The sequence below is a fragment of the Sorex araneus genome, chromosome 2 (genome assembly GCF_027595985.1).
Source record: "Sorex araneus isolate mSorAra2 chromosome 2, mSorAra2.pri, whole genome shotgun sequence".
Taxonomy (NCBI): domain Eukaryota; kingdom Metazoa; phylum Chordata; class Mammalia; order Eulipotyphla; family Soricidae; genus Sorex; species Sorex araneus.
This window is the reverse complement of record NC_073303.1, coordinates 309,299,900-309,326,061: the sequence shown is the minus strand read 5'-3', so window position 1 is coordinate 309,326,061 and position 26,162 is coordinate 309,299,900. Positions and strand designations below refer to the sequence as shown.

Genomic DNA, 26,162 nt, shown 5'->3' with positions numbered 1-26,162 from the left:
CACGGGTCAAACCTGGAGCTGTAACATACAATACATGCCATCTCCCCAGTCCCCAACACTGTTAAATCCCTCTTCTTTTTCCTTTTCTCCATGGGGTGTAGAAGTGAGTTATGCCCTGTGGTGCTTAGGGCCTACTCTAGGCGATGTTTGGGGGACATTCCTAGCAGTGCTTGGATTACCATAAAATGCAGGGATTAGGTCCAGGGCCTCCCCAGTGCAAAGCATGTCTTCGGGCACTGAACTATCCTCCAGCCATGTTAAGTGTTATTCACTTAACAAGATTTATGCAGGTGAACAAAGGGACTCTGGAAAATAAATATGAACTTATCTAAACCAAGCAAGTTCAGGTACTTATATTATCAACTACTATTGCTCGTAAAGCAGATGAGATGGTACTAACACAAGAGAAAGCAGCAAAAACTACCTATTTTAAGGGCGGGGCCTGGGGCTTAGTGGTAGAGCACTGCATGAGACCTTGGTTCAAATCCCACCACTACAGAGCACCACCAGGTGTGGCCCCAGAACAAAAATAATAAACCACACTGTGAAACAGCAGCTGACATTCCATAGCATGCCCAAATAAGACTGCCACAACTAGTCAAAAATTGAAAATGTTTAAAAGAAATTCTCAAAGCTACTTCTTTAACAAAAATCATCTAATGGTAATAGTCTTTAAAACAAAGTAAAATAAAAACTAATCCTTCCAATGCTGTGGCCCAACAATCCGCAGCTGAGACCTGAGATCATTCTTCCTTAGACCTAACCTACCTTGCAACCCTGTGCCCAAGGCAGCAGCTCTCACACCACCACCACCACCCACTCGCCTCAGCGTCCTTCCTCCTCAACCTGTGCCGTTTCCACACTAAACTGAAAACCTTTCAAAGGTTTTTTACTGGTGCCCACTCGAGCAAATCGATGAACAACGGGATGTCAGTGATACAGTGATACAGCAGGGCTGGAGAGATAATACAGTGCCTAAGGTGTTTGCCTGAGCACAGAGCCAGGAGTAAGCCCTGAGCACAGCCGGGTGTGGCCCAAATAAACAAACAATATAAGAACAATCAGAAATGTTTTTGCTGGTGAAAGAGGTGAGTTCTCAAGGAGGTCTAGTCTAAAACAGTCTTTTCCAAAGTGTCTGATAATGCCCTTGGAGGGCACTAAACCAATCCCAGTAGTTGCAGGAGATGCTTCTGGTGTAACTAGAAGAGGCTCCATGTTTGCTCATTAAAGAAAACAGACTTGCAAAGCGATGTAGCTAGACCATTTTTTATTCGTAAAATGGGAACAAAGTCAGCAGAGAGGGCGAGTAAAGGTGCTTGCCCTGCAGACAGTGCGCTCCAGTTCAATCAGTACCTGGAACATGGTCTCCTAAACAGAGCTAGGAGTAGACCCTGAAAAAGCCCTAAATAAAATTACAGTTTCTGGGGACCAGGAAGATAGCTCAAAGGGCTAGATCACTTGCCTTGCATTCTGAGGCCCCAGGTTTGGTCCCCGTCACTTCATGTCCCCAGTACCACCCCAGGGCCCTCTAAGCACTCCATGGCAGACACTCCCCACCAAACCAAAACCAACTTCTGCATAGGGCCAATTTTTGACCAATGGCAGGTGACTAGAAATGCTTTCAAATTCCGGGTGGCACTCTTTCTCCAATCTCATTGATTAGAAAACAGTTATGACTGAGAGCCAGGAGGATTGGCTCATGGTTGGAAGCTTGCCACAAGTGGAGGGAAGAGGGCAGTTAGAATGGAGAAGGGACCACTATGACAATGATAGTTGGAAATGATCATTCTAGACAAGAAATGAGTGCTGAAAGTAGGTAAAGGAGTATACATGATATACAGTACCTGTATTGCAAACCATAATGCTCAAAAGGAGAGAGGGGGAGAGAGAAGGAGGGAAGGAGGGAGGGAGAAAGGGAGAGAGGGAGAGAGACTTAGAGACTGCCATATAGGCAGACTGGGGAAAGCAGGTGGAAGGAGGGAAACTGGGGACACTGGTGGTGGAAAATATACACTGGTGAAGGGATGGTTGTTGGAATACTGTATGACCAAAACCCAATCATGAACAATTTTGTAACTGTGTGTCCCATGTTAATTATAAAACAAAATTAAAAACATGATCTTGAAAATGACTGTGTATCCCATGGATGACAAGAACATAAGACACTGGGGACCTATCAGAACCAGGAGGCCCAAAATGCTTACCTTTGGGTTATGAAAAGAAAATAAAACTTTTATCTTGTTTATTGAGATATTATTCTGGGTCTTTAAAGGAGTGGCTGAATATATGTTGTAACTTAAGTGCCCAAATTTTGTTTCTTAGTTTGATTTAGGCCACAGTTGTACTCAGGGCTTCATACTGGCTCTGCAACCAAAGATCACGCATGGCAGTGCTGGTGGACCAGAATGGGTGCCCAGGATTAAACCCAGGCAGCTGCCTGTGAGGCAAGCCCTACCCACTGTACTGTCTCCCCAGCCCAATAGTCAGTATTTTTGTGTAGGGGTTACTTTTATATTTTCCTTAAGACTGGAGGGTGAAATGATCAACATGATGATTTGCCAGAGAAGATGTAAGAAAAAACAGACATAAGAAGACAGAAGAACAAGAATCTGGCACTGAGAGAAAATACAGTAGGCAGGATGCATGCCAGGCCTGCCCAACCAACTCCTGGCACCACATGGTCCCCTGAGCACTGCCAGGATGGTGTGGGATCCCCCGAACAGCAGGCCAGAGCGGCGTCAGGCCTCAGGTCCCTGCACTGACTGAGAATCGCCAGTGGGGCTTCGCAAGTAGAAGATGAGTCTATTTTGATCAATTTCAATCTATCGATTGAATATTCTGCTTACAGAACCAGTCAAATGGAAACATGGTTTATTCTTTTAAAAAGAGAATAATCCTTACATTAAGTGTCATATATTGAATGAAGTATATGTATATAGTACTAAAACCAGAGCAACTAAATCAGTGAGGTTTCCATGTCACCCTGAATAACTTTTCATACAGAGTCACAGAAATCCCGAGTTAGGAAACTGCCCGGGTGGGCTCAGGCTCTAGCCTGCACAGGAGGCTGCTGAGTCCTGCACAGGTGACCCCCAGGCACTGCTGGGTAAGCTCTGAGGGCAGCACTGTGGAGCCCAGGGGTGGCCATCACGGAGCCCAGTGTGGCCAGCTGAGTTTGCCAGGAGTGGACCCCAAGCTTCTCAGCACTGCTGGGGAGCTCCCCCAAGAGAAGGAAACCGCCTTGGTAAACCATCGAGAAAGTCTTTCGAATGTTGGCACATTTTATTGTATGCAACTATATCTTCATTATCAAGCAGATCAATTATCTGGAGTGTGGGGGGATTCTAGGGGTCAAACCCAGGGTCTCAAACAAGCAAGTACTCTACCACTAAGCTCCATCCCAGCAAATTTATCACAATTAAACTTCCCTCTTTCCTCCTCTGTATCTTGTCCTATCAAACTGCTCTTTGCCTTGTCTTCCATTAATTCTCTCCTCCTTCTCCCTACCTGAGGTAGGAATTAGAGGGCAAACCCCTAATTCACCCTACATGATCAGCAGTTTCCAAAACTATTCTTGCCCATGGCACCTGCCTAAAGACCTTCACTAATCACCCTCTGCACAGAATGGCTCTTTCTCCTTGTCCGCTATCCCAGACTCTAGCACATGGCTGCTTCTCGATACAGAGGACAGCCTCTGCTCTCCACCGCCTCCTACTGAAGCTATCCAGCACTGGAAAATCCACTACTCAAGGCGCTCTAACTAGGAAGAGTCTTCCGTTCATTTATTTACTTTGGGCTTTACGTCACTCAGAAGTGCTTAGGGCTTATTCCTGGCTCTACACTCAGGGATCATTCCTGGTGGTGCTTGGGGGACCATATGGGATGCTGGGGGTCGAACCCTGCCAATTCTACTATCTCTCCAGCATTCTTCCTATTTATTATCCTAAATTTCTGCTTTTTTACCTAAGACTCAGGTCAGATTTCACTTCTACGGAGCACATGCCAAACTGACATCAGTCCATTTTACACACCCTAACTCTCTATATTAAAACTTACATTTGTTGTTCATTAATTGTCTTTCTGTGATGGAGATCCCCAGTTCCTATTAAATCGAAAGCTCTTTAGAGGATGGAGAGAATTCAGGGGCCAAAGTGATAGTACAGTGTGTAAAGCCTTGCAAACAGTCAGCCCAGGCTCAATCTCAGGCATTCCATATGGTCCCCAGAGCATGGCCCGGAGTAATTCCTGAGTGAAGAGTCAGGAGTCACCCCTGAGCATCGCCAGATGTGGCCCCAAAACAAAACAAAATGAACCAAAACCAAAAAGAAGAGAGAGAATTCAAAGGAAATGTCAGGTGTGATCCCCGGAACCGTGAGTAGTCCCCGGCACGGAGCCGGAGTAGCCACTGAGCACACCTCTCAGAAACAAGACAGAAACAGGCTCCTCTCGGCCGGATCCACTTAGCACACCTGAAGGCCTTTCGGACCACAAAGCACAAGGATCATAACATATGCTGAGGATCTTCTAGGCCACAAGGGGGCATACTATATGTGCTTTCCAGCCTACAATTTCCAATTACTCACTGCTTGTAGACACGGGAGGGAACCCCTACATCTGGGGAGAGAGGGGCTTCCTGAGCAGTGTCCAGAGACTGAGGGTCACTCCTGGCTACACTCCACCCAGCTTCATGGGCCTGACGATTCAATACTTGGGGCCAACAGTGCTGGAGACTGGGCCACTAGGGGTCACCCTGGCGTGGTGGGTGCTAGGGGCCACACTGCACTGGAGCACAGCCCCCAACCTCACACATAGCAGGGATGCCCATGGCCGCCAGCCCATGAGCTATCTTTTCCCTGTCCTTAAAGTACTGGTCTCAAGTAAAGCAAAATCTTTACTACTCTTCACCTGAAACAAAAACTTTGCTCAAACTAAAAATCATTCATGATTAAAGTAAGTTTTCCAAGAGCAAATAAAATTACATGGGTAATAAAATGCATACATTGTTTGGATCTCAATTAAACACAGTAACTATAAAAGTACATTTTTAAACAACTGGAATAATCTTAATATTTAAATCCTGGAATCAGATGATGCCAAAAGTTATTAGCACTAACATATTTCTTTACAATTGTATATTTTAAGTGTACTTTTTTTAGAGATGCAAATTGTTTGTTTGTTAAGTCAGAGGAAGGAATACCTGGGAGATACAGTATAGGGGGTAAGGCGCATGCAAAGACTTTTGTAAGTGGTGCTTTCTGTACTAGATTTCGGTGTGGTTGGGAGGCACACCTGGTGGTGCTCAGGGTTTCCTCTTGGCTCTCTGCTCAGGGCTCACTCCTGAACACTGCCAAGTGTGGCACAAAAATAAAACAAACAAAAAAAGACAGAAAGCTGGTTGTTTTGATGCTAAATTTTTTAAATTATTCCAATATTGGAACTTTTACCATCTTTAGTCCTTCAAAAGTCTGGCACTATGCAAATTAACACCAATCTTGTATTTTAGTTACTTGTATTTATTTGGCCACTAGTCATCTGGTTAGCTTTCCCATATTTCAGTCAAATTATGTACTTTGTGAGAATGAAAGTGAGTACTTCCAGATGTTAGTCTGTGTAGAATAAAAATCCACATTCCCTTCCAAACAATCTACATACCTTCAGCAATCATGTCTTCTATCTCTGTGTCAGATGAATTATCCGCGTGCTTTGTATTATTCTGCAGTTCTGGCTGAACACAAACAGAATTTATCACCTGATTATCCAAAAGAGGCCTTTTTTTAACAGGCTGTTCTGTTAGCAAAGATGAACGAGTCACCTGGAAAAGAGAGAATAAAATAAAACAGCCTTAAAAGACTGCAGAAATAACTGTTAAAAAGACCTTTGTAAGCGAAATAGATCTGTGTTAATTTCCCTGTGTAGTGGACTAGACCTTCAGTAAATGATTTTTGGTAAAAGGTCAGGCAATTTCTATTTTCAGGTCATTAGTAGCATGGCTACTTCAAAGGCTATCAAATGGAACCTAGTCTACTACTTTAGGTAAGTAATTTTTGAAAGTAGCATTACATCCTTTGTCTGGGAGGAAATTTTCACACAGCCTCTAACAAAGGACTATATTCAAGACAACCACAACAACAAAAATGAAGCCATTAGAAAAATCAGAAGATCTGAACAGGAAATTCACCACGAAGACATAAAGATGGCTAAAAGACACATGAAAAAACTTAACTCATCACTGGTTATTTGGGATATACAATTCAAATAAATGAGATATTTCCTTATTAGTGAGAATCGCCTATATTAAAAAGGCCAGGAAAAGCAAGTGCTGTTGAGGGTTTGTGAACTTGTTCAAAAAGTCCAAATTTAATATACACATAGTTCACTAAAAACAAAGGCAGCTGAGTTGGCAATCAACTCAAAATCACAATGCAAAAATCTTCCCTACCCATGAACTTGAAAAATTAAATGATTCAAAGTCTTTAAGAAAAATCAGTTTGCTTTTCCTGCCTTTGACTTTTGGCTTTTATTTTCAGTGTCTTCACTTTTTCCCACCATCTGTCACTAATGTGACGACTAGAACACTCTGGGCTGTGGATCTCACTGCAGGCCACAGGCCTGGTTGTGGGTCTGGACACTGTGTTGAGGTGCACTAGAAATGACACTCTTTTGCTGCTGACTTGTTGTAGTCCTGGGGATAACTGTGCTGGTGTTTCCAGGCTCTCGCTCCTTATCTGGAGTGCAGGGAGTAAGAGCATCACCTCACACCTGCAAGACAGGCTCTCCACCACTGAGTAACTTCCCTGGGCCGAGCTGGGATTTATTTTCTAAGGAAAATGTTCATCTCTAAATATTAGCATGTAAATTATAAACGTGTAGTCTCAAAAGATTATTAGTGAGATGGATAATGTCTCCACTTAAAGGTGGATATAAAAGCATTTTTAAAAATCTGATTGAAGGCTGACAGACAATAGTGAGAAAAATCTATTTGCTAATTATAAACTATCAACCAGGTCATTTCAGAAGAATCAGGTTACTGAAAAGTTACTTTCTTTCTGTGCCCAAGTTAAAGTTCACAAAGTAGCACATTATATAAGAAACCCCATAAAATCAAAGTCAGGTGTCATTTCATACACCATAAAAAGAATGTGAGGGCGGGGTCGGAACAATAGCACAGCAGGTTGGGCGTTTGCCTTGCAAGAGGCCGACCCGGGTTCAATCCCCGGCATCCCATATGGTCCCCCAAGCACCGCCAGGAGTAATTCCTAAGTGCAGAGCCAGGAATTACCCCTGAGCATCGATGGGTGTGACCCAAAAAGGAAAGAAAAAAAAAATCTGAGGGCTAAGAATGTGGCTCAAATAGCAGAGCACGATGCCCTCACACAGGAGCCCCGGCATCACAACCTGCTGTGCATTACCAGGAAAGGCCCAGAGGCAGGCCATTCCCTCTTCTTCCCTCAATTTTCTTAATGAACATTTGTTTTTGTTTTTAGGGGGTCACAGCCAGCGATGCTCAGGGGTTACTCCTGGCTCTGCACTCAGGAATCACTACTCCTGACGGTGCTCGGGGGACCATATGGCATGCCAGGGATTGAACTCGGGTTGGCTACGTACAAGGCAAGCACCCTACCGGCTGTGCTATCTCTCTGGCTCCCAATGAACATTTTTTAAGATGAGAGGAAAAAAAAAATTGGGGGCTGGAGTGAAAAGCCAAAAAAAAAAAAAAAAAAGATTATTTCAATGGAGTAAACTTCCAATTATCTTTCTCTAAAATTATAAAATCAATTCTCATATCCTGAAATTTTCCTTCTGAACAGATACATCTAAAGAACTAACAAAAAAAAAAAAAAAAAGAACTAACAAAATTCTATAAATATATTTGGAGATATATATGTATACAAAGGATATAAGCCTAGACAAAACTTGGCAGCTGTTCTGAGGCTGGAGCACTAGGACAGTCGTAGGGTCTCTGCCTCACACACTGCAAACCTGGATCCCACCTGGCAGGCCCACAGGAGGAATCCCTGAGTGCGGCCAGAAGTCAGCCCTGACTGCCTCCAGGTGTGGCCCAAATGCAACAATAACAGAAAAGGGCAAGTTTTAAAATTATAAGCTCATTTGAAAATAATCTTTTACATTCTTTTCAAATGCTATGTAAATATTTTAAAAACACAAAATATATTTTGTTACTTACAGGAAATGGCTCTAATCCCTCCTGAATCACAAAGCCTTCAATAACATGGGTCAAAATCTGGGGCTTAACAATAGCCTGTGGAGGTTTGTTTTCTATACTGGGAATTGTACTGGACATAGAAGGATTATTACTCCTCGTGGTAGCGGCTGGAAGTAAGAGTGGAGGCGGAGGAATAGAGACGTGCGAAGGGTCTGATGGAGATTTAATTACTGAAGCACTGACTGATACCACAGCAGGTAATTCCACTTGCTCTGGGGGGGAAAAACAAACAACATGTATTGGTAATCTTAGCATTGTACACCCAAGCAGATATGAAAGAGAATTCAAAAATAAGCATTAGTAACAGTAATGAATAATGTCTAGTGCTTTCAAAAACCACTCTAGAGAGATAGCTCCAACAGTCTGAGCTGCAACAGGGGAGACCTGGGTTCCATTCCCTGGCAGTCATGGTCCTCCGATCACCACTCCCCCAGGCAGCCAATAAAAGATTGGACACTAAGGACCAAAATGTTGCTCATGGTTAGAATACATGCTAAAATGGGCGAGACTGTGGGCGTGCTCCCTCCCTAGCACGGAAGGAAGGAAGGAAGGAAGGAAGGAAGGAAGGAAGGAAGGAAGGAAGGAAGGAAGGAAGGAAGGAAGGAAGGAAGGAAGGAAGGAAGGAAGGAAGGAAGGAAGGAAGGAAGGAAGGAAGGAAGGAAGGAAGGAAGGAAGGAATGATTTTTAACAGATTTTCTTTAATCTATCTCGAGGTATTATTAAAATTTTTAATTAGTGGGTCCCAAAAAAAGTGCTCATGAAGCCCCACCAGTAACTATCGTCCAACCAAGTCAGTTCAAGGCTCAAGAGTGTAATGCTAGGGGCTGGAGTGCTAGTACATGGGATACAACACCTGTCTTGGCAGTGACCAGGTTCAATCTCTGGCATCCCATATGGTCCCCCAAGCACCACCAAGGGTGATTGCTGAATAAAGAGCCAGGAATAAACTCAGCATCGTCAGGTGTGGCCCCCAAACAAAACAAAAGAATGCAACGCTGCTGACTCTGCAGTCCCGGGATCACCCCCTCCTCCAGTGATGCTGAGGGCTCCAGCACCACACCCGTGCTGCCCCCATGGTGCCTGAGGAACATAGGGTGCTGGAAACTCACCCCGAGTCAGGTGCATCATCCTCCAAGCAGCCCAACTGCTGTACTGTCTCCTAGTACCTTGAAGTATAATTTTATTTTATTAAATTTTATTAAAGAAACCCGGAGGTGCTTAGGACTTATTCCTGGCTCTGCACTCAGTAATCATTCCTGGTGGGGAGGAGGGAACCATCTGTGCTGTCAGGGATCAAGCCCAGGTTGGTCGTAAGGTGAGCACCATACAACTATCGCTCTGGCCGGTTGAGCTACTAAAGTAAATAAACTAAGGCAACAATGTTAAGCTTGTCTTAAATATTTCAAGCACCTGTATTTATTAAACTATTTTTGTTTTATTTATTTATTTTTGCTTTTTGGGTCACACCCAGCGATGCACAGGGGTCACTCCTGGCTCTGCACTCAGGAATTACCCCTGGCAGTACTCAGGGGCTCATATGGGATGCTGGGAATCGAACCCAGGTCAGCCTCGTGCAAGGCAAACGCCCTACCCGCTGTGCTATCACTCCAGCCCCATTTTTATTTTTGAGCTCACAACTTGCAGTGCTTGGGGGGGCCACTGCAGTGCCAGGGGCTGAACCAGGGCTGTTCCTATCAGTTATGTGCCCTAGTCCAGTGGGCTATCTCCCCAGAGAGTGACTGAACAGTGTTTTCTTTCTTCCTCTCCTTTTCTGGACAGTACCTGGAACTGAACTCAGGGCTTCACACAACCAAGGAAGATGCTCTACCATGGACCTCCTCCCCATCTGGAAAAACTTTCTATTTTTCAGGAGGGAAAACACTGGAATAAACTGACTTGCCCATGTGATATTTTCAGAGATTCATTGATAGTATAGGAATAAAAACTGAAAAGAATAGGTTAGAGAAGGGGAAGGGTCCCTTTGCAGCCGGTATGTCAATAGTATCTCACTGCAGTTTGTTTCAGGCGAAGTCATTAGTTCTTCTCCACTGAAAATACTTGTGAGAGCATGAGACACTCAGGAAAGCAGAACACTTACAGTGAAGGCTGTGCCAAGATTAGTATGGGGTCAGCAACTTTTCTACAGAGGACCATATGGCCTGTTGCAACTACTTATGTTTGCCACAGCAGCACAAAAGTTGTAACAGATAATATTTAAATAAACATGATTGTGTGTTCACAATCCTTGGTGGACAACAAAATCTGAATTTTACATATTTCTCCCATGACATAAAATGTCATGCTCTTTGATCTTTTTGTCAACCATTAAGTAATGTATGGGAGCCACAGAGATAGTAAAGGGGTTAAAGCATACATCTTGCATACACCGATGCCATTTTAATTGCTAATGTGGACCCTGAACATCACCAAGTATAGCCTAAAGGTCTCCTACTACCATGGTGGGGTGTAGCGGAGAAGGGAGGTGTCAGTGGTAGCTGGGCCTAGCATTGAACCATGCAGCCCAACTGGCAGAGAATCACCAGGAGTGATACCTGTGGGGCTGGAGCGACAGCACAGAGGGTAGGGCATTTGCCTTGCACGAGGCCGACCCAGGCTCAATTCCCAGCATCCCATATGGTTCCCTGAGCACCGCCAGGAGTAATTCCTGAGTGCAAAGCCAGGAGTAACCCCCTATGCACCACCGGGTGTGACCCAAAAGGAAAAAAAGAAAAACAAAAACAAGTGGTACCTTTGCACCTGTGCTCCCTACACTCACTGAGCACATCTTGAATAAAGCTCAATTTTTTCCTAGTTCATGGACAAAACAGGACAAATTTAAATTATCAGCTATAATTTGCCAAACCCTAATCTAAATAATCGAAATTAATCTAAATAAAATAACTGTATTTTTTCAGAATAAATATCATTTTATTCAACTTAACATAATCTTTTCTTATGCCCATGTTATAATGAAACTGAATAAAATGAAATTATCTGAGATGTTCTGTACTTCAGAAAAAAAAACTTTCAAAAATGTATGAAAAATACATGACAGATATCTATATCTATCAATATAATAAGCTACCTTGTACTCAATAAGATTTGGATGGCTACTATGATCATTAAAATCCTTGAAGTTAGAGTAGTTCTTTTAGACTAGGATTGATATTATTTTTATAATTTTTTATTTAATTAAAGAACTTTACAAAGTTGTTGAAAGCTGAGTTTGAGACATATAATATTCCCACATCAATCCCACCACCAGTGTTGCTTCCTTCCAGTGTCCCCTTCCTCTGTCCCCTCATCAGCCCACCTCCCTTCCCACCATCACCTGGACAGGCACATTACAAAGCTCTGCTGCTGAAGCTTACTTACATCTCATGGTTTTTAGTACGGTTGAGTCTGTGTTTGTAAAAATACACCTGACATAAAATCTGTGTTCTGAGATTTGTTGTTGTTTGTTTGGGCTACACCCAGCAGTGCTGTGGGACCACTCCTGGTGGCGCTGAGGGTACCAGATGGGGGTGATGGGGAGGGGAGAAGAGGGAGGGGAGAAGGATTGGCTGTGCTCAAGGCCAGCTCCCAGCCCCACTGTACCATCACTCCAGCCCCTAGAATCTTTTCTTTAGTAAAATACAGCCACTTCAGTATTATGAGAAGCATACAGTAGATTTATTCGAAGTCATAAGTAGCATGAAAACAATAGGAATCTGAAAGCTTACACTCAAGAATTTTTTTAATTGATACCTCTAGGAAGAACTAGTGGGGCTTGTACTGCCTGAGAAAGAACACTCTCAAAAGCGTCTAATCACTCTAAATCACTACCAGTTTTAAGGAATGTCAGCTAAGACTGATCATGCTTTGTGATTTTTTTTGGAAAGCATAACTGAAATCTTTTCAAAGAACTCTGATTTATTAAAATGTTTAAGCTAGAAATACCCTGAGACTTAAGAATCTGAATAGGTCTATGAAATAGGCCTACGAAACACAACTGATTTTTGCTTATGTCTTTTTTGTTTTTGTTCTGGGACCACACCCAGTACACTTTTCATTCCCGGTGGGGCTGCCGGGATGGAACCCAGGTAGGTGCTATGCAAGGCAAGCCCCAAACCTACTGTGCATTCTCACTGGCCCAAATACAACGAGGGGTGGGGGGGAGAGAAAGGAGACAGAGAGACAGAGACAGAGAGAAGGAGAGAGAGAGTGACGGACGGAGGGAGAGGGAGAGAGATATGAGAGAGAGAGAGAGAGAGAGAGAGCGAGAGAGAGAGAGAGAGAGAGAGAGAGAGAGAGAGAGAGAGAGAGAGAGAGAGAGGGAGAGAGGGAGAGGGAGAGGGAGAGGGGAGACAAAGAAGATTGGGAGAGAGAAGAGAGGGATAGGGAGAAAGGAGAGAGGAGAGAAGAGAGAGAAAGAGAGGAGAAAGGAGAGAGAAAGGAGAAAGAGAAGAGAAGAGAGAGAGAGACTGTGTGCCTGTCATAAAGGCAGACTGGGGTGGGGGTGGAGGAGGGAAACTGGGAACACAGGTGGTGGGAAATGTTGAACAGACAGGTGTTAGAACACTGTATGATCGAAACACAATCATGAACAACTTTGTAATTAAGTATCTCATGGTGGTTTAATAATAAAAAAAATTTAAAAATTAAAAAAATAAATAAAAGAACCACATTGGTGAAAGCCACTAACTAATGCTCAAAGCATGTTTCTTATTTGGCTAGCTCCTAAATTATTTAATTGCTCCTCACTGGAAAAAAGTTACTGAATTCTGTTTTGGTGTAATTACCTAACAAATTCACTTAATGCCATAGCTAATGATAAAATTAATTTTTCCATTACTAAAACAAGCATGTGCAATAGGAAGTTCCCCATTTGGACATGTCCTCACCTAGCAAAGGGTGCTCTGAGGTCAGGTCTTCCCTGCCCACAGCAACGGCCGCAGGGGACAGCGTGGGAGGGGGCGGGGTCCTGTCCATGCGCGCGCACTCCTCAGGCTCCTCGGCCATTTCTTCTTCACACACATCTTCTACTTGGTAAACCTGCAATAACAACCCACACTATCTTCAAGGATTCGTAATTTTTTAAGTTATAAATATTTTAAATTTTAAAATAAGGTAAAATGATTATTTGATAAGTTGAAAGGAAAACTTAGTAAATATAAATAGTTCACTGAGCTTGTTCATACTCCCTGACGGCAATCTACTGGAAGCAAGTAGTACCTAGGGTTCAGGTCATCCAGTTTCTACAAAAAGGTGCTTAACTCGTATAGGACACGTTGGATTTTGAGAATTATTTTAATGTCTTGCTGTTAATACACTCAAGTAACTGTCTTAGGAATTCACTATTATTTCTGTTTACTTCTAATTATCATAAATCAAAATAAATACTAGGGCCAAAAAGATGGCTCCCAGGGCAACAGCACATAGACAAAGCACAGCACTACATAACCCCCCAGCACCTCCTGGAGTACCAAGCCAAGAGTAACTCCCAAGCACCTCCGAGGGAGGCCCCAACTGCACACAGCCCGCCCCTAGCACTCCCCCCGCCACCTACACATACACCAAAATGTCTTCATTTAAAGTTTAAAACATGGGGGGGAGGGGGGAGGTATACTGTGATTCTTGGTGGGGGAATATGTGCACTGGTGAAGAGGGATGGGTGTTCAAGCATTGTATAACTGAGACTTAAACCTGAAAGCTTTCTAACTTTCCACATGGTGATTCAATAAAAGAATAAATTTTAAAAAAAATTAAAACAATTTAGAGGCTGCGAGTGTGGCTCTATGGAGAGCACTGGCCCTGCAATGGGAGGACCTGGGCTTGATTCTTGGCACCTCAGGGTCCAGTGACACCACCAGGAGTGATTCCTACACAGGGACCAGGAGCAACTCCTGAGCACAGCAGGTGTGATTCAAAAACAAACAAAAAAATAAAAAAATGAAAAAAGTTGGAAACAATTTAAACACTGATCTCCGGTGTTTCCTGATGACGACAGAAAAGGCAGGCCAGCCGAGTACGCTGGTTTGCACACACAGCCCCTCTGTGTGGTCGGAAATGCCCTCCGTCGGCCCCTTCCTCAGAGCCATCTGCACACTCCTCCCAAGCCCCTGGGAGGAATCCTTCGTGTCTTCTCCTTCCACGCTCCTCTGCATACTCTGCTGCCTACTAATCACAGCCTTCACTGCACAGGGCCCTGCGGGGCTGTCTCGCTGCCGCCTTCCTAAAGCTGTAATTCACTCATCTGTGTCCCCTGCATCTGGCACATTGTTAAGAGCTCAGTAAGATCTGAATAAACCACTTTCTACATTTTCCTAGCTATCAGACAAAAGATAGAATTTATTTGATAAGAATTTAATTCTTAAGCTAAAATCTAATTCTAAAGGAGAACATTGTTAATACAAAAAACCTATGAAAGAAAAATTGAAAAAAAGATTCAAAGACACAAACATAAAGGCTGGATAGATAGCTCAAAAGACTGCTTACTTTACATGAAAGAGGCCTGGGTTCAACCCCCAGTACACAGTCTCCCCCAAGCACCACTGGACCGGAGTTCCAGTCACAGGGCTGGAAGCATCCTCGAACACCAAATAAATATCTGTGTGGGGGGAGGGGGGAAATAGCTCAAAGGGTTGAGGCAATTCTTTGCATGGGAGGTAGTGCTTATTGAATTCCCCGCACCGTATGACCCCTGAGCACTTCGTAAGGAGTATCCCCGAGTATTACCAGATATGATACAAAACAATGAAAAACAGTTAATAAAATACGTGAAAGAACTGGTTGTTTAGAGGTTTAAAAATCAAAATTTTTTGAATTTTTGGGGTGACTCCCAGAGATACTCAGGTGTTCCTCGTGGCTCTCAGAGGACCACACAGGATGCCAGGGATTGAACTCAGATCAGGAATGTGCAAGGCAAACACTCTACCCTCGGCAGTATCTCTCCAGCTCCTGAGGTTTCTATAATTTTATTGTTAAACTTTGGGGAGGTGAACCATACCCAGCCATGCTGTGGGCTACTCCTTTTAGATGCCAGGAATCCAAGAGCTTTCCAGATGCCCTGGGATGTGTTCTAACACTAGGTCACAGCCAAAGCACAAACACACCCGAAGCAAGCGGACCTTGGGGTTTTGTGCTGTTTCGGTTCTTGGGGGAGGCCGGCAATCCCACAGGCACTCCCAGTGGGACTGGGGCACCAGGTGGTGCCAGAGATCTCACAGGCCTCCTGGGCACAGAGCATGCCTTCACCCCACTGAGCTCTCTCTCCAGCCCTGGAAAGTATTTCTTCTGGGGTACATTGGGGGTGGCGGGCAGCAGGCGGTGCCTCTCAAGCACTCTCCTGGCAATTCTCAGCCCAACAGAATAGCAGTTCATTGAGACTGCAGAGGCAGTGCCTGAGACTACCTAGTCATTCCAGTGGGGCTGGGAGGAGAGGTCTCCAGGCTGCATCCAGAGAGGCTCAAGACCCCCTGCAGTGTTGTCCATACAGCCAGAACCATGCCAGCATGCAAACACTCTCACTGTCTCTCTGGTGTAAGGAATCCAGAGTTCCACTACGGAAACGAGTCTGCTTTAAAAGAGACTTTTAAACACTCATTTAATGAAAATTGCTGAATAGGCAAGAGGTCAAAGAAACATCAATGAATTTAAACATCATAGAATTGGTGTCAGACAAAATGGTCTCTTTCTTCTCAAGAAAACTGTGATCTGGGGCCAGAGAGAAAGATCAAGTATCTAGAGTTCATCTCTTACATGCTGGAGGCCCAAGTTCACCAAGTCCTGAACACTGCAGAAGTGCCCCGCTGCATGACCACATGTGACCGCCAAACCAAAAGCTATATAAAACACATGACTAAGCACGGGAAAGCCACATCCTCAGTCTAGATCAGGATCTTCTCTTCAAAACTCTCTTGAACACTCTGGTAAGCACTTTAATATTAATGCTGTCACAAATCTTCAAACACCTATTAGAGTGCCTTTCAAGGAATCAAAGTTTTATTATAAAGTTCTTATCTAAAAAAATTTAAAGTTCTTAAAGGACAAAAGAGGCAATTCTCAATCTAGTGAAAAACACTATAAAATAGATTTGTTCTTCATAGTTTTAACTAGACATAGTCTATTCCATATGTCCCATATAAGGGCAAAATAAGTCTCTGATAAAAGCAAGCAAAAGATACATCATAAGCATCTGGCACCATAAGCATTAAAATTAAGCATTAAAATTAAACATCTTTGTGTAACAACTAAAATATTCAATACAAGGAAAATGTGGAGATTCTGTTCTTAAGATCATTATGAATCTGCACATTACAATTTGTTTAGCTCCGACTCTGACATTCTCCAACTAGCAATGACCATCAAACTTACCTCAGTAAGGAAACACAAGCCCGTCTCCCCTTCCTATGTAAACTTAGGAGCATTTATTACTGCTAAATTATCTACTCTCACAACATCTTAACTAATCACACCCAAATGTCAATTAAAAAAAAAAAGTTCATTTACAAATGTCACTGTCATCCTGTTGCTCATCGATTTGTTCGAGCAGTCACCAGTAATGTCTCTCATTGAGAGACTTACTGTTACTGTTTTTGGCATATCCAATACGCACAGGTAGCTTGCCAGGCTCTGCCTCGCGGGTTGATACTCTCGGTAGCTTGCTGGGCTCTTAGAGAGGGGCGGTATCATTTAAAAAACAGACTGATTTTGTTTTGAGCATTCACCCGTATTTTTGAAACTTCCTAACTCTTAAGAAGTACATATATCTACTTTTAGTTACATGTATTTGTTTAAATACATTTAAATATCTAAATAAGTAAAACTACATTGTGAAATTAATTTTGACTTTTTGACTGGTTGGCTAGTTTTTGGGCCACATCGGGTAGCATTCAGTGCCACGCCTAGCGCTGTATTTGGGGTCACTCTCAGTGGTCCTTGGCGGAAGCATGCAACACCGAGATCATGGGCTGACTTCCTGCAGCCCAATAAGCAATCTCTGCCCCTGTACTTTTATTCAAAAAACATTTTTAGGGGTATGAGAGGTAGTACAGGGATTAATTGGCTTGCTATATGCCCCACACCCCAAGCACCAGCAGGAGCAATTCCTGAGCAAAAAAAGTGAGGAATTCCTGAGGAATAAGCCTAAGCACTGCTGGGTATGGCTCACAAACAAACAAACAAAACCCCTTTTAATCAAAAGCAGTAAGTATACATATACATAGCAATTTAATAAACAGGTTATAGTACTATAAAAAGGTAAAACAATAACTTGGAAACCTTAGGAAGGTTCAAAAGATAAGGGTGAATTCTCAAAATAAAAACAGTATGACTATTTTTTTCAGGAAAAAAAATTAAAACTTCAAAAATAATGTAACATAACAATTATGTTGGTTTTGGGTCCACAAAAAAGCAATTATCAGAGCTACTCCCAGTGATGCTCCACGATCCATATGGTGCTGCTCATCAAACCTGGGCCTTCTGCTCTCCAGACTAACATTAAAAAAAAGTTTTGAAAGTTTAAAGAGATGGCCAGAAGGAACAAAATAAGAAAAAAATTTTAGCTGTGTTATTATACTGATATTCTGATCTCATGTCTGTTTCTCTAACAAAAATTAAAATATATGAAAGAAATTTTACTTACTAAAATCCAAGTTAATAAACTATAAACTGACAATATTCATTAAAGTTTTAACTTTTTGAAGATATACTTCACTTCAAAGGCTGTGTTTATTTTAGCCATAGAATACATTATCAACTCTTCCAAAATCCACTAAATATAGACGGGCCGAAGCAATAGTTCAGCGGTAGGGCACTTGACATGCACATGGCCACGTATGGTAACCCAAGCCCTGCTGGGGGTGATCCCTGGGTGCAGAGCCAGGACTAAGCCCTGAGCACTGCTGGGTGTGACTCCCCCTCTCAAAAATAAATAAATAAAAAGGAAATTCAGTGATATGAATTAGTGAATGACAAATTTATTTCTCCATTCTTATTTCTGGAATGACAAAATCAAAAAAATCAAGAGTTTGTTAGGGCTAGAGAGACGGTACAGGCCTTGGATTCAGCCAACACCAGCTGACCCCCAGGACCACACAGTGTCTGAACACCCCAACACCACCAAGTGTGGCCCAATCCTTCCCCACCCCTCAAAAAGAAGAATACAAATTTGCATCCTCAGGATCAAAATATTTCCAATTCAGGACTGATTCTGATTTTCTGAGCTAATGGTTACTACTCTTTCAGATCCAAAAGAAACTCTTCAATGATGGAGCCAGAGAATACAGCAGGCAGGTCTTTTGTCTTGCATGCTGTCAACCTGGGCTGGATCCCTGACACCCCATATGGTCTCCCAAGTACCACTTCTTCAGTGAAGCTTAAAATACCTTTGGGAAAAATATTTTCCTCAGGTGTAAATTATAAAAATTCATCATTCTGAATAAGTTTTTGGAGACTTTACAGCAATTTTTATTGTAAATTATTTTATAAATTTAAAAAGTGTTTGGGCTGGAGGAGTAGCACAGTGGGTAGGGCGTTTGCCTTGCACGTGGCCGACCCAGGTTTGATTCCCAGTATCCCATATGGTCCCCTGAGCACCGCCAGGAGGTAATTCCTGAGTGCAAAAGCTAGGAGTAACCCCTCTGCATCGCAGGGTATAACCCAAAAAGGGAAAAAACATTTTTTTTAAAGTGTAAATTTTAAAAAGTTTAAAGGCAAATGCTTTTCTTTGTCGTAGGGAGGGGGGTGCGGGAGGTGGGAGTCAACCACTTAGCTGTACTCAAAGTTCACTCCTGACAGGGCTCAGGAGACATAGGGGTTCCTGAAGATTGAACCTAGGTCAACATTACAGTAGGAAAATGCCCTACATACCACACTATCTCTTCAACCCCAGAAAAACATATTTCAAGATAAATTTATCTTCCAGGCAATATATAATAATATAAATATATACTGCCTGGAATATATATACATAGTTCACTTTTAGAGGTTAATTCTCAAAAAATTCACCACAATCAAAATGATTTAAAATACTGTCTTCGATTTGGAATTTTTTAACACTCAATATTAATTCACATAATAAGATTTTTTTCATCTTTTACTGAGAAATATTTGAGGTATATTTATATAAAATTTCCTTTGTAGAAATTTTAAAATTAGAAGGTTAAAAATCCTAAAAGATGGTCTCAGGTTATTTTTTTTTTTTTTTGCAAAGTAGATTCTTTCACAAAATTTTACTTGAAAAATATAATTTTACCCAAAAATTATATCATATGAACATGCATCTACTTTGAAACAAAAGTCCCTAAAGGTCCAGGACTTCAGAATTCTTACAACCATAATTTAAGAACATAACAAGCCAACAGAAGGGATCTATGAAGGATAATCACCTTAAGAGAAAAAACTTTGTGCAGATGACACTGGTTCAAATGCATTCCCTTGGGGAAAAAAAATCAACTCTGTAAAGATAGCAGATGGATTTGTTTAAATAGTAATAAAATTAACAAGGGACTTAATAACTATCACAAATTATCATGCATGCAACCACACTACAAACACACGGTCCTTTGGGTTTGTTTTTGTTTGTGTTTTTGCCCATACAGCATGTTTGTCAGAATTCACAAGCATTTAGAGCTAGGGACATAACATAATGTGGGAGAAATAGTTTCAGTTTCAGTTCAGCAAGAAAGTCAAAGAGCTTCCAAGGGCTTACCACTGGTGGATCAACAGGTGCTGGTGGTTGGACTTGGAGGTTTACCGCCACAGTCTGTGGAGGAGGAAGAGTCTGAAATGGCAACTGGACCAAAGCTTCAGCAGCTGGAAGCTCCTCTTCTGACACCAAAGCATTCTGCACCAAAACCTGACCCTGGGACAGAATTTCAGGCTGCACTTGTAAAGACTGCATAGACTGCAAGGGCAGCGGTGGAATCTGAGCTGGAGGAGAGGCTGACATATGTGGAGGCGTTGCGATTGGGATTGGAGAGGACTGCAGAGCGGAGTACTGCTGGTGTGACGTTGGAGACACAATCTGCTGACCTGGGGACACTAAGGCAGACTGTTGGACTGGGCCAATGTGTACAACAGGAGAAGCTGGAAGTGGAAGATGGGACGGAAGAGTGAGCTGTGCTGTAGGTGGTACCTGGTTAGCAGTGGACTGCTGCAAACTTGGCCCTGACTGGAGAGTTGGTGATACCAGAGAGTGTGGCTGAATAAGTGCTTGCGGGTGAATAATTATAGTCGGAGACTGACTTGGGGAATGAGGTGGTGGAGGAGATACTACTACAGATTGCTGTGCTGACTGCGACTGGGTTGGGGACAGTGTTAAAGGAGGTGGGTGGCTCTGAATTGGTGAGCAGTGCTGTGACTGGGCGTTACTGGAAGCTGCGGGAAGGCCATGGTTTGAGAGTGGGATGCAGTGCTGGGATGAAGGTGGGTCTTGAATTGGATTTTGAAGTGTGATTGGCTGAATTTGCTGTTGCTGCTGTTGTAGTATCAGCTGATGATGGGAAACCTTGGGAGGTGTCGAATGAAGAGGAATCTGCTGATGTTTTATTAGAGGATGAGGCTGAATTGGAGGATATGAAGCTGTGAGAGAGAAAAAATAACAATCAGTATATATTTTTAAAATATTGGAAGTTTTTTAATAAATCTACTAGGGGAAAGTTTTCACATTAAAAGATCATGATTATCAGAAAGCTACAACTCTGAGATAGGAATGACTTGAAAATATAATGACATGGATAGGGAGAATAAATATTGTCAAAATGGCAATACTCCCAAAAGCATTATACAGATTTAACGCGATCCCTATAAGGATACCCATGGCATTCTTCAAAGAAACGGATCAAGCAATCCTGAAATTTATATGGAACAATAAATGCCCACGAATAGCTAAAACAATTCTTGGGAAAAAGATGATGGGAGGCATCACCCTCCCCAACCTTAAACTCTACTACAAAGCGGTAACAATTAAAACAGCATGGTACTGAAACAAAGGCAGAGCTGCAGACCAATGGAACAGGGTGGAATATCCCCACACACAACCTCAAATGTATGATCATCTAATCTTTGATAAAGGAGCAAGAGATATGATGTAGAGCAAGGAAAGCCTCTTTAACAAATGGGGCTGGCACAACTGGACAACCACATGCAAAAAAATGGGCTTAGAACTCGACCTGACACCATGCACAAAAGTCAGATCAAAATGGATTAAAGACCTCAACATCAGACCACAAACCATAAGGTACATTGAAGACAAGGTCGGCAAAACCCTCCACGATATTGAAGATAAAGGTATCTTCAAAGATGACACGGAACTAAGCAATCTAGTAAAAACAGAGATCAACAAATGGGACTACATTAAACTAAAAATCTTCTGCACCGCAAAAGATACAGTGACCAGAATACAAAGACTATCTACAGAATGGGAAAGGATATTTACACAATACCCATCAGATAAGGGGTTAATATCAATGGTATATAAAGCACTGGTTGAACTCTACAAGAAGAAAACATCCAACCCCATCAAAAAATGGGGCGAAGAAATGAACAGAAACTTTACCAAGAGATACGAATGGCCAAAAGGCACATGAAAAAGGGCTCTACATCACTAATCATCAGAGAGATGCAGATCAAAACAACCACGAGATACCACCTCACACCAAAGAGACTAGCACACATCCAAAAAAACAAAAGCAACTGCTGTTGGAGAGGATGTGGGGAGAAAGGGACCCTTCTACACTGCTGGTGGGAATGCCGGCTAGTTCAGCCCTTTTGGAAAACAATATGGACGATTCTCAAAAAACTAGAGGTTGAGCTCCCATTTGACCCAGCAATACCACTGCTGGGAATATATCCCAGAAAAGCCAAAAAGTATAGTTGAAGTGACATATGCACTTATATGTTCACCGCAGCACTGTTTACAATAGCCAGAATCTGGAAAAAACCCGAGTGCCCTAGAACAGATGACTGGTTGAAGAAACTCTGGTACATCTATACAATGGAATACTATGCAGCTGTTAGAAAAAATGAGGTCATGACGTTTGCATATAAGTGGATCAGCATGGAAAGTATCATGCTAAGTGAAATGAGTCAGAAAGAGAGAGACAGACATAGAAAGATTGCACTCATCTGTGGAATATAGAATAATAGACTATAAGACTAATGCCCAAGAATAGTAGAAATAAGTACCAGGAGGTTGTCTCCATGGCTTGGAGGCTGGTCTCTCATTCTGGGTAACTCTGGGAAGGGACCACCAAGTAAAATGTGGTCGGAGGTCATGTGGGGGAAGGGTGATTCGGGCGGAATACAGACTAGAGACTGAACACAATGGCCACTCAACACCTTTATTGCAAACCACAACAACTAATCAGAGAGAGAGAACAAAAGGGAATACCCTGCCATAGTGGCAGGGTGGGGTGGGGGGAGACGGGACTGGGGAGGGTGGGAGGGATGTTGGGTTTACTGGTGGTGGAGAATGGGCACTGGTGAAGGGATGGGTTATCGAACTTTGTATGGGGGAAACATGAGCACAAAAATGTATAAATCTGTAACTGTACCCTCACGATGACTCTCTAATTAAAAATAAACTAATAAAAAATATTTTTAATTTAAAAAAAAGAAAATATAATGACAAACAACTTTGCTTTAGAGATTAAAATTTGATAAAATAAGTTGGACGATGGTTTAAAAAAATAAATGTAAAACTAATACAACTCATTCAGAATCTCAACAACTATACATGATTTATTCTTATTAAATTTTACTGCTCACCAAAATATTCACACTGACTCAACCATATTTTGGGAGGGACATGGGTTGGTTGGGGTCACATCTAGCTGTGCTCAGGAGTAACCCCTGGCATTGCTCAAGGGACCATATGTAGTGCCAGGGATGGAACCAGGGTCAGGGCTGCCAGCATGTAAGGCAAACTTTAACGCCTCTATTATCTCCCCAACCCAGCCTAAGAAGTTTATTTACCTGAATGCCTTCTTTGGAGAGAAGAGGAAAAAATATTGAATAAACATAATACAAATACTTCAAAGTTACAAAAAAGTTTTATCAAAATTCATAAAAATAAAGGTCTCATTCTTTCTATGGTTAAATATTCTTCCAACGCTTCCCAAATAAGTTTCTAAATCTGAGACAAATGAATATTGGTATTATTGGACACAGTAAGAGGAAAAGGTTTTATATAAAAAGTTAATTCAGTTAAGACGCATAAGTGAATTCTATAGTTATTAAATTATCACTGTAAAGATGAAAATTAAATTTCAGGTGTTAATTCAAATCTAGGAGAATATTAGCTTTGTGCAAATGCTAAAGAATAACACACCAAGAAACCCCTTTGTCTACATGAAAAACCTTATTTAACTCTTCTTCCTCATAGACCCAACAAAAGAATTTTTTAAAAAATCCTAATTTGTGTCATATATTATATGTTATAAAAATAGAAGAGTCCTATAATAGTTTTCCCCACAAAGGAGGAGCCCCTCACAACAGGGACAGTATAAGAGTCAGCATACAGAATTGTAAGTATGCCACAATTTTAAGTTTCCTCATCAATAGGTCTCTTCTGTAAAATGAAATATCTTTATGCAGGAGAGCCTAATGAAATCTTCTCTCAATAAGAACAGAAACTGGCTTCACTAGATATAAACTAAAATGATTACTATAAATATACTGTCAAACATTACACATTAAAAACAGTGTAAAGGGGCCAGAGAGATAGTGTAGTGGGTAAGGTGCTTGCATGCAAGCAGCTGACACAGGTTCAATTCTTGGGACTATATGGTCCCTCAAGCCCCACCAGGAGTGATTCCTGAGCATAAGTGCCAGAGGTAAGCCCCAAGCATCACTGGGTGTGGCCCTCAAACAGAAAAAAAAATTGACTTGAAGACAGAGCAAAATTTTACTTAATAGCAGAATGTTAAAATAAAGACAGAGAGGATCAAAGAGTAGGTTTAAAGCATTTGCCTTGCATGTGGCCAACTACAGTTCCCTGGCATCATATATGGTGCACCAGGAGTGGCCACTGAGAACTGGGGGCTATAGCCCCTAACACCCCCCAGATCAGATCATAAAACTGGGCCAGGGAGCGCATTTAGAGGATGAGTGCATAAGTTCTGCATGCTAGACACTACCCAGATTTATCTGTGACACCACATATTGACAAGAGCAGTAGCGGGAGTGAAGCTTAGCACCATGCCAGGCTGAGTAAGTACCGAAGCATGGCTGCATGTGCCCTAACCCCAAGTTAATAAACAACACCATTAACCTCCTAGGACATACACAAAAACCTTTGAGCATCCATACTGCAAACTATAATGCCCAGAGAGAGAGTCAGCCATAGAGGTGGGAGGAGGGGAAGGGAGGGGCAGGGGAGGCAGGAGGGAAACTGGTGGTGGGAAATGTACACTGGTGAAGGGATGGGTGTTGAAACATTGTATGACTGAAATCCAATCATAAACAACTTTGTAACTGTGTATCTCACTGATTCAACTAAGAAAGGTGGAGGGGGGAGCAATAGTACAGCAGGTAGGACATTTGCCTTGCACATGGCAGACCCAAATTCTACCCCGGCATCTCATATGATCCCCTGAGCACTGTCAGGAGTGATTCCTGAGTGCAGAACCGGGAGTAACCCCTGACCATAGCCAGATGTGGCCCCCCAAAAACAGAAAAAACAAAAAAACCCACAACTTACTCCAAGACCTGGTGAACTCAGAGATGGTTATCAGAGAGCGGGGAGAGGAGGCATAGTATGTGGTAGAATAGTAAAAAGCATAGACAAATTGAGATATAAGGCTAAATCCCTAGTAAATGAAAAAGTTAAGAAAAACAGTTTAATGCACATAAGATCTGAATTTGGAACTGCAATTGTTCTGAAATGTAATGAAATATTGTGAACTACTTTATAAAATAAAAAAATTTTATATATATATAAAAAAAAAAAAAAAGCTTACTATCTTGGAGCCAAAGAGATAGTACAGTGGGTAGGTGCTTGGCTTGCACAGAGTCTACCCAGATTCGGTCCCTGGTACCCCAAATGGTCCCCCATACTTGGCAGAAGGGATCCCTAAATACAGAGCCAGAAGTAAGCCCTGACTGAGCACTGTCAGGTGTGACCCCAAACCAAACCAAAAGTTTTCTAACTTGCAGAAAAGCTAAGATCAATAAGTCTATAAATAGCTATTAAAACATACCATTAAAATTTTATAGAAATTCAGAATAAGAGGTTTCTCGGGGCTGGAGCAATAGCACAGCGGGTAGGGCGTTTGCCTTCCACTCAGCCGACCCGGGTTTAATTCCCAGCATCCATACAGTCCCCTGAGCACTGCCAGGGGTAATTCCTGGGTGCAGAGCCAGGGGTAATTCCTGGTTGCAGAGCCAGGAGTAATCCCTGTGCATTGCTGGGTATGACCCAAAAAGCAAGCAATAAATAAATAAAAGTATGATGGAGGGGCTGGGGCAGTAACAGCAGGTACAGCATTTGCCTTGCATGTGGCCGACATGGGTTCGATTCCCAGTATCCCATATGGTCCCCTGAGCACCCCCAGGAGTAATTCTTGAGTGCAAAGTCAGTAGTAACCCTGTGCATCGCCAGGTGTGACCCAAAAAGCAAAAATAAAATAAAATAAAATTTAAAAAGAGGTTTCTCACTAGGAGGATCAAATACTAGCTAGGAGAGAACAGGAAAACAGAAGTAAGTTTTGGCAAATCAAATGTCTAATGTGCACTGCAGTGACAGTACAGTGGGCAGGGCCCTGGCCTTGCTGGCCACCCAGGTTCAATCCTTGGCACCACCGATGGTGCCCCAAGACCACAAGGAAGTATCCCTGAGACCATCAAGTGTGGGGAAGGAGGGAAGGATAGATGGAAAGATGCAAGGATGGAAGGAAGGAAAGGAGGGAGGGAGAAGGGAAGGGAGGGGGCCTAAGTATTTTCTTTAAGAAACACT

The 26,162-nt window shown here is 42.4% G+C and overlaps 1 protein-coding gene across 2 annotated transcripts in view; it reads right to left on the bottom strand.

Annotated features, from left to right (window-relative positions):
* The window catches only part of PHC3 (polyhomeotic homolog 3), a 99,897-nt gene that overhangs the window by 21,411 nt on the left and 52,324 nt on the right, over positions 1-26,162 (bottom strand). For both annotated transcript variants that reach the window (XM_055125715.1, XM_055125716.1), the window contains 4 exons: positions 19,917-20,788; positions 13,108-13,258; positions 8,186-8,436; positions 5,653-5,812 (listed from right to left, as the gene is read on the bottom strand). In XM_055125715.1, coding sequence (XP_054981690.1) covers positions 5,653-5,812; positions 8,186-8,436; positions 13,108-13,258; positions 19,917-20,788 — 1,434 coding nt within the window. The remainder of the gene's footprint in view (positions 1-5,652; positions 5,813-8,185; positions 8,437-13,107; positions 13,259-19,916; positions 20,789-26,162) is intronic.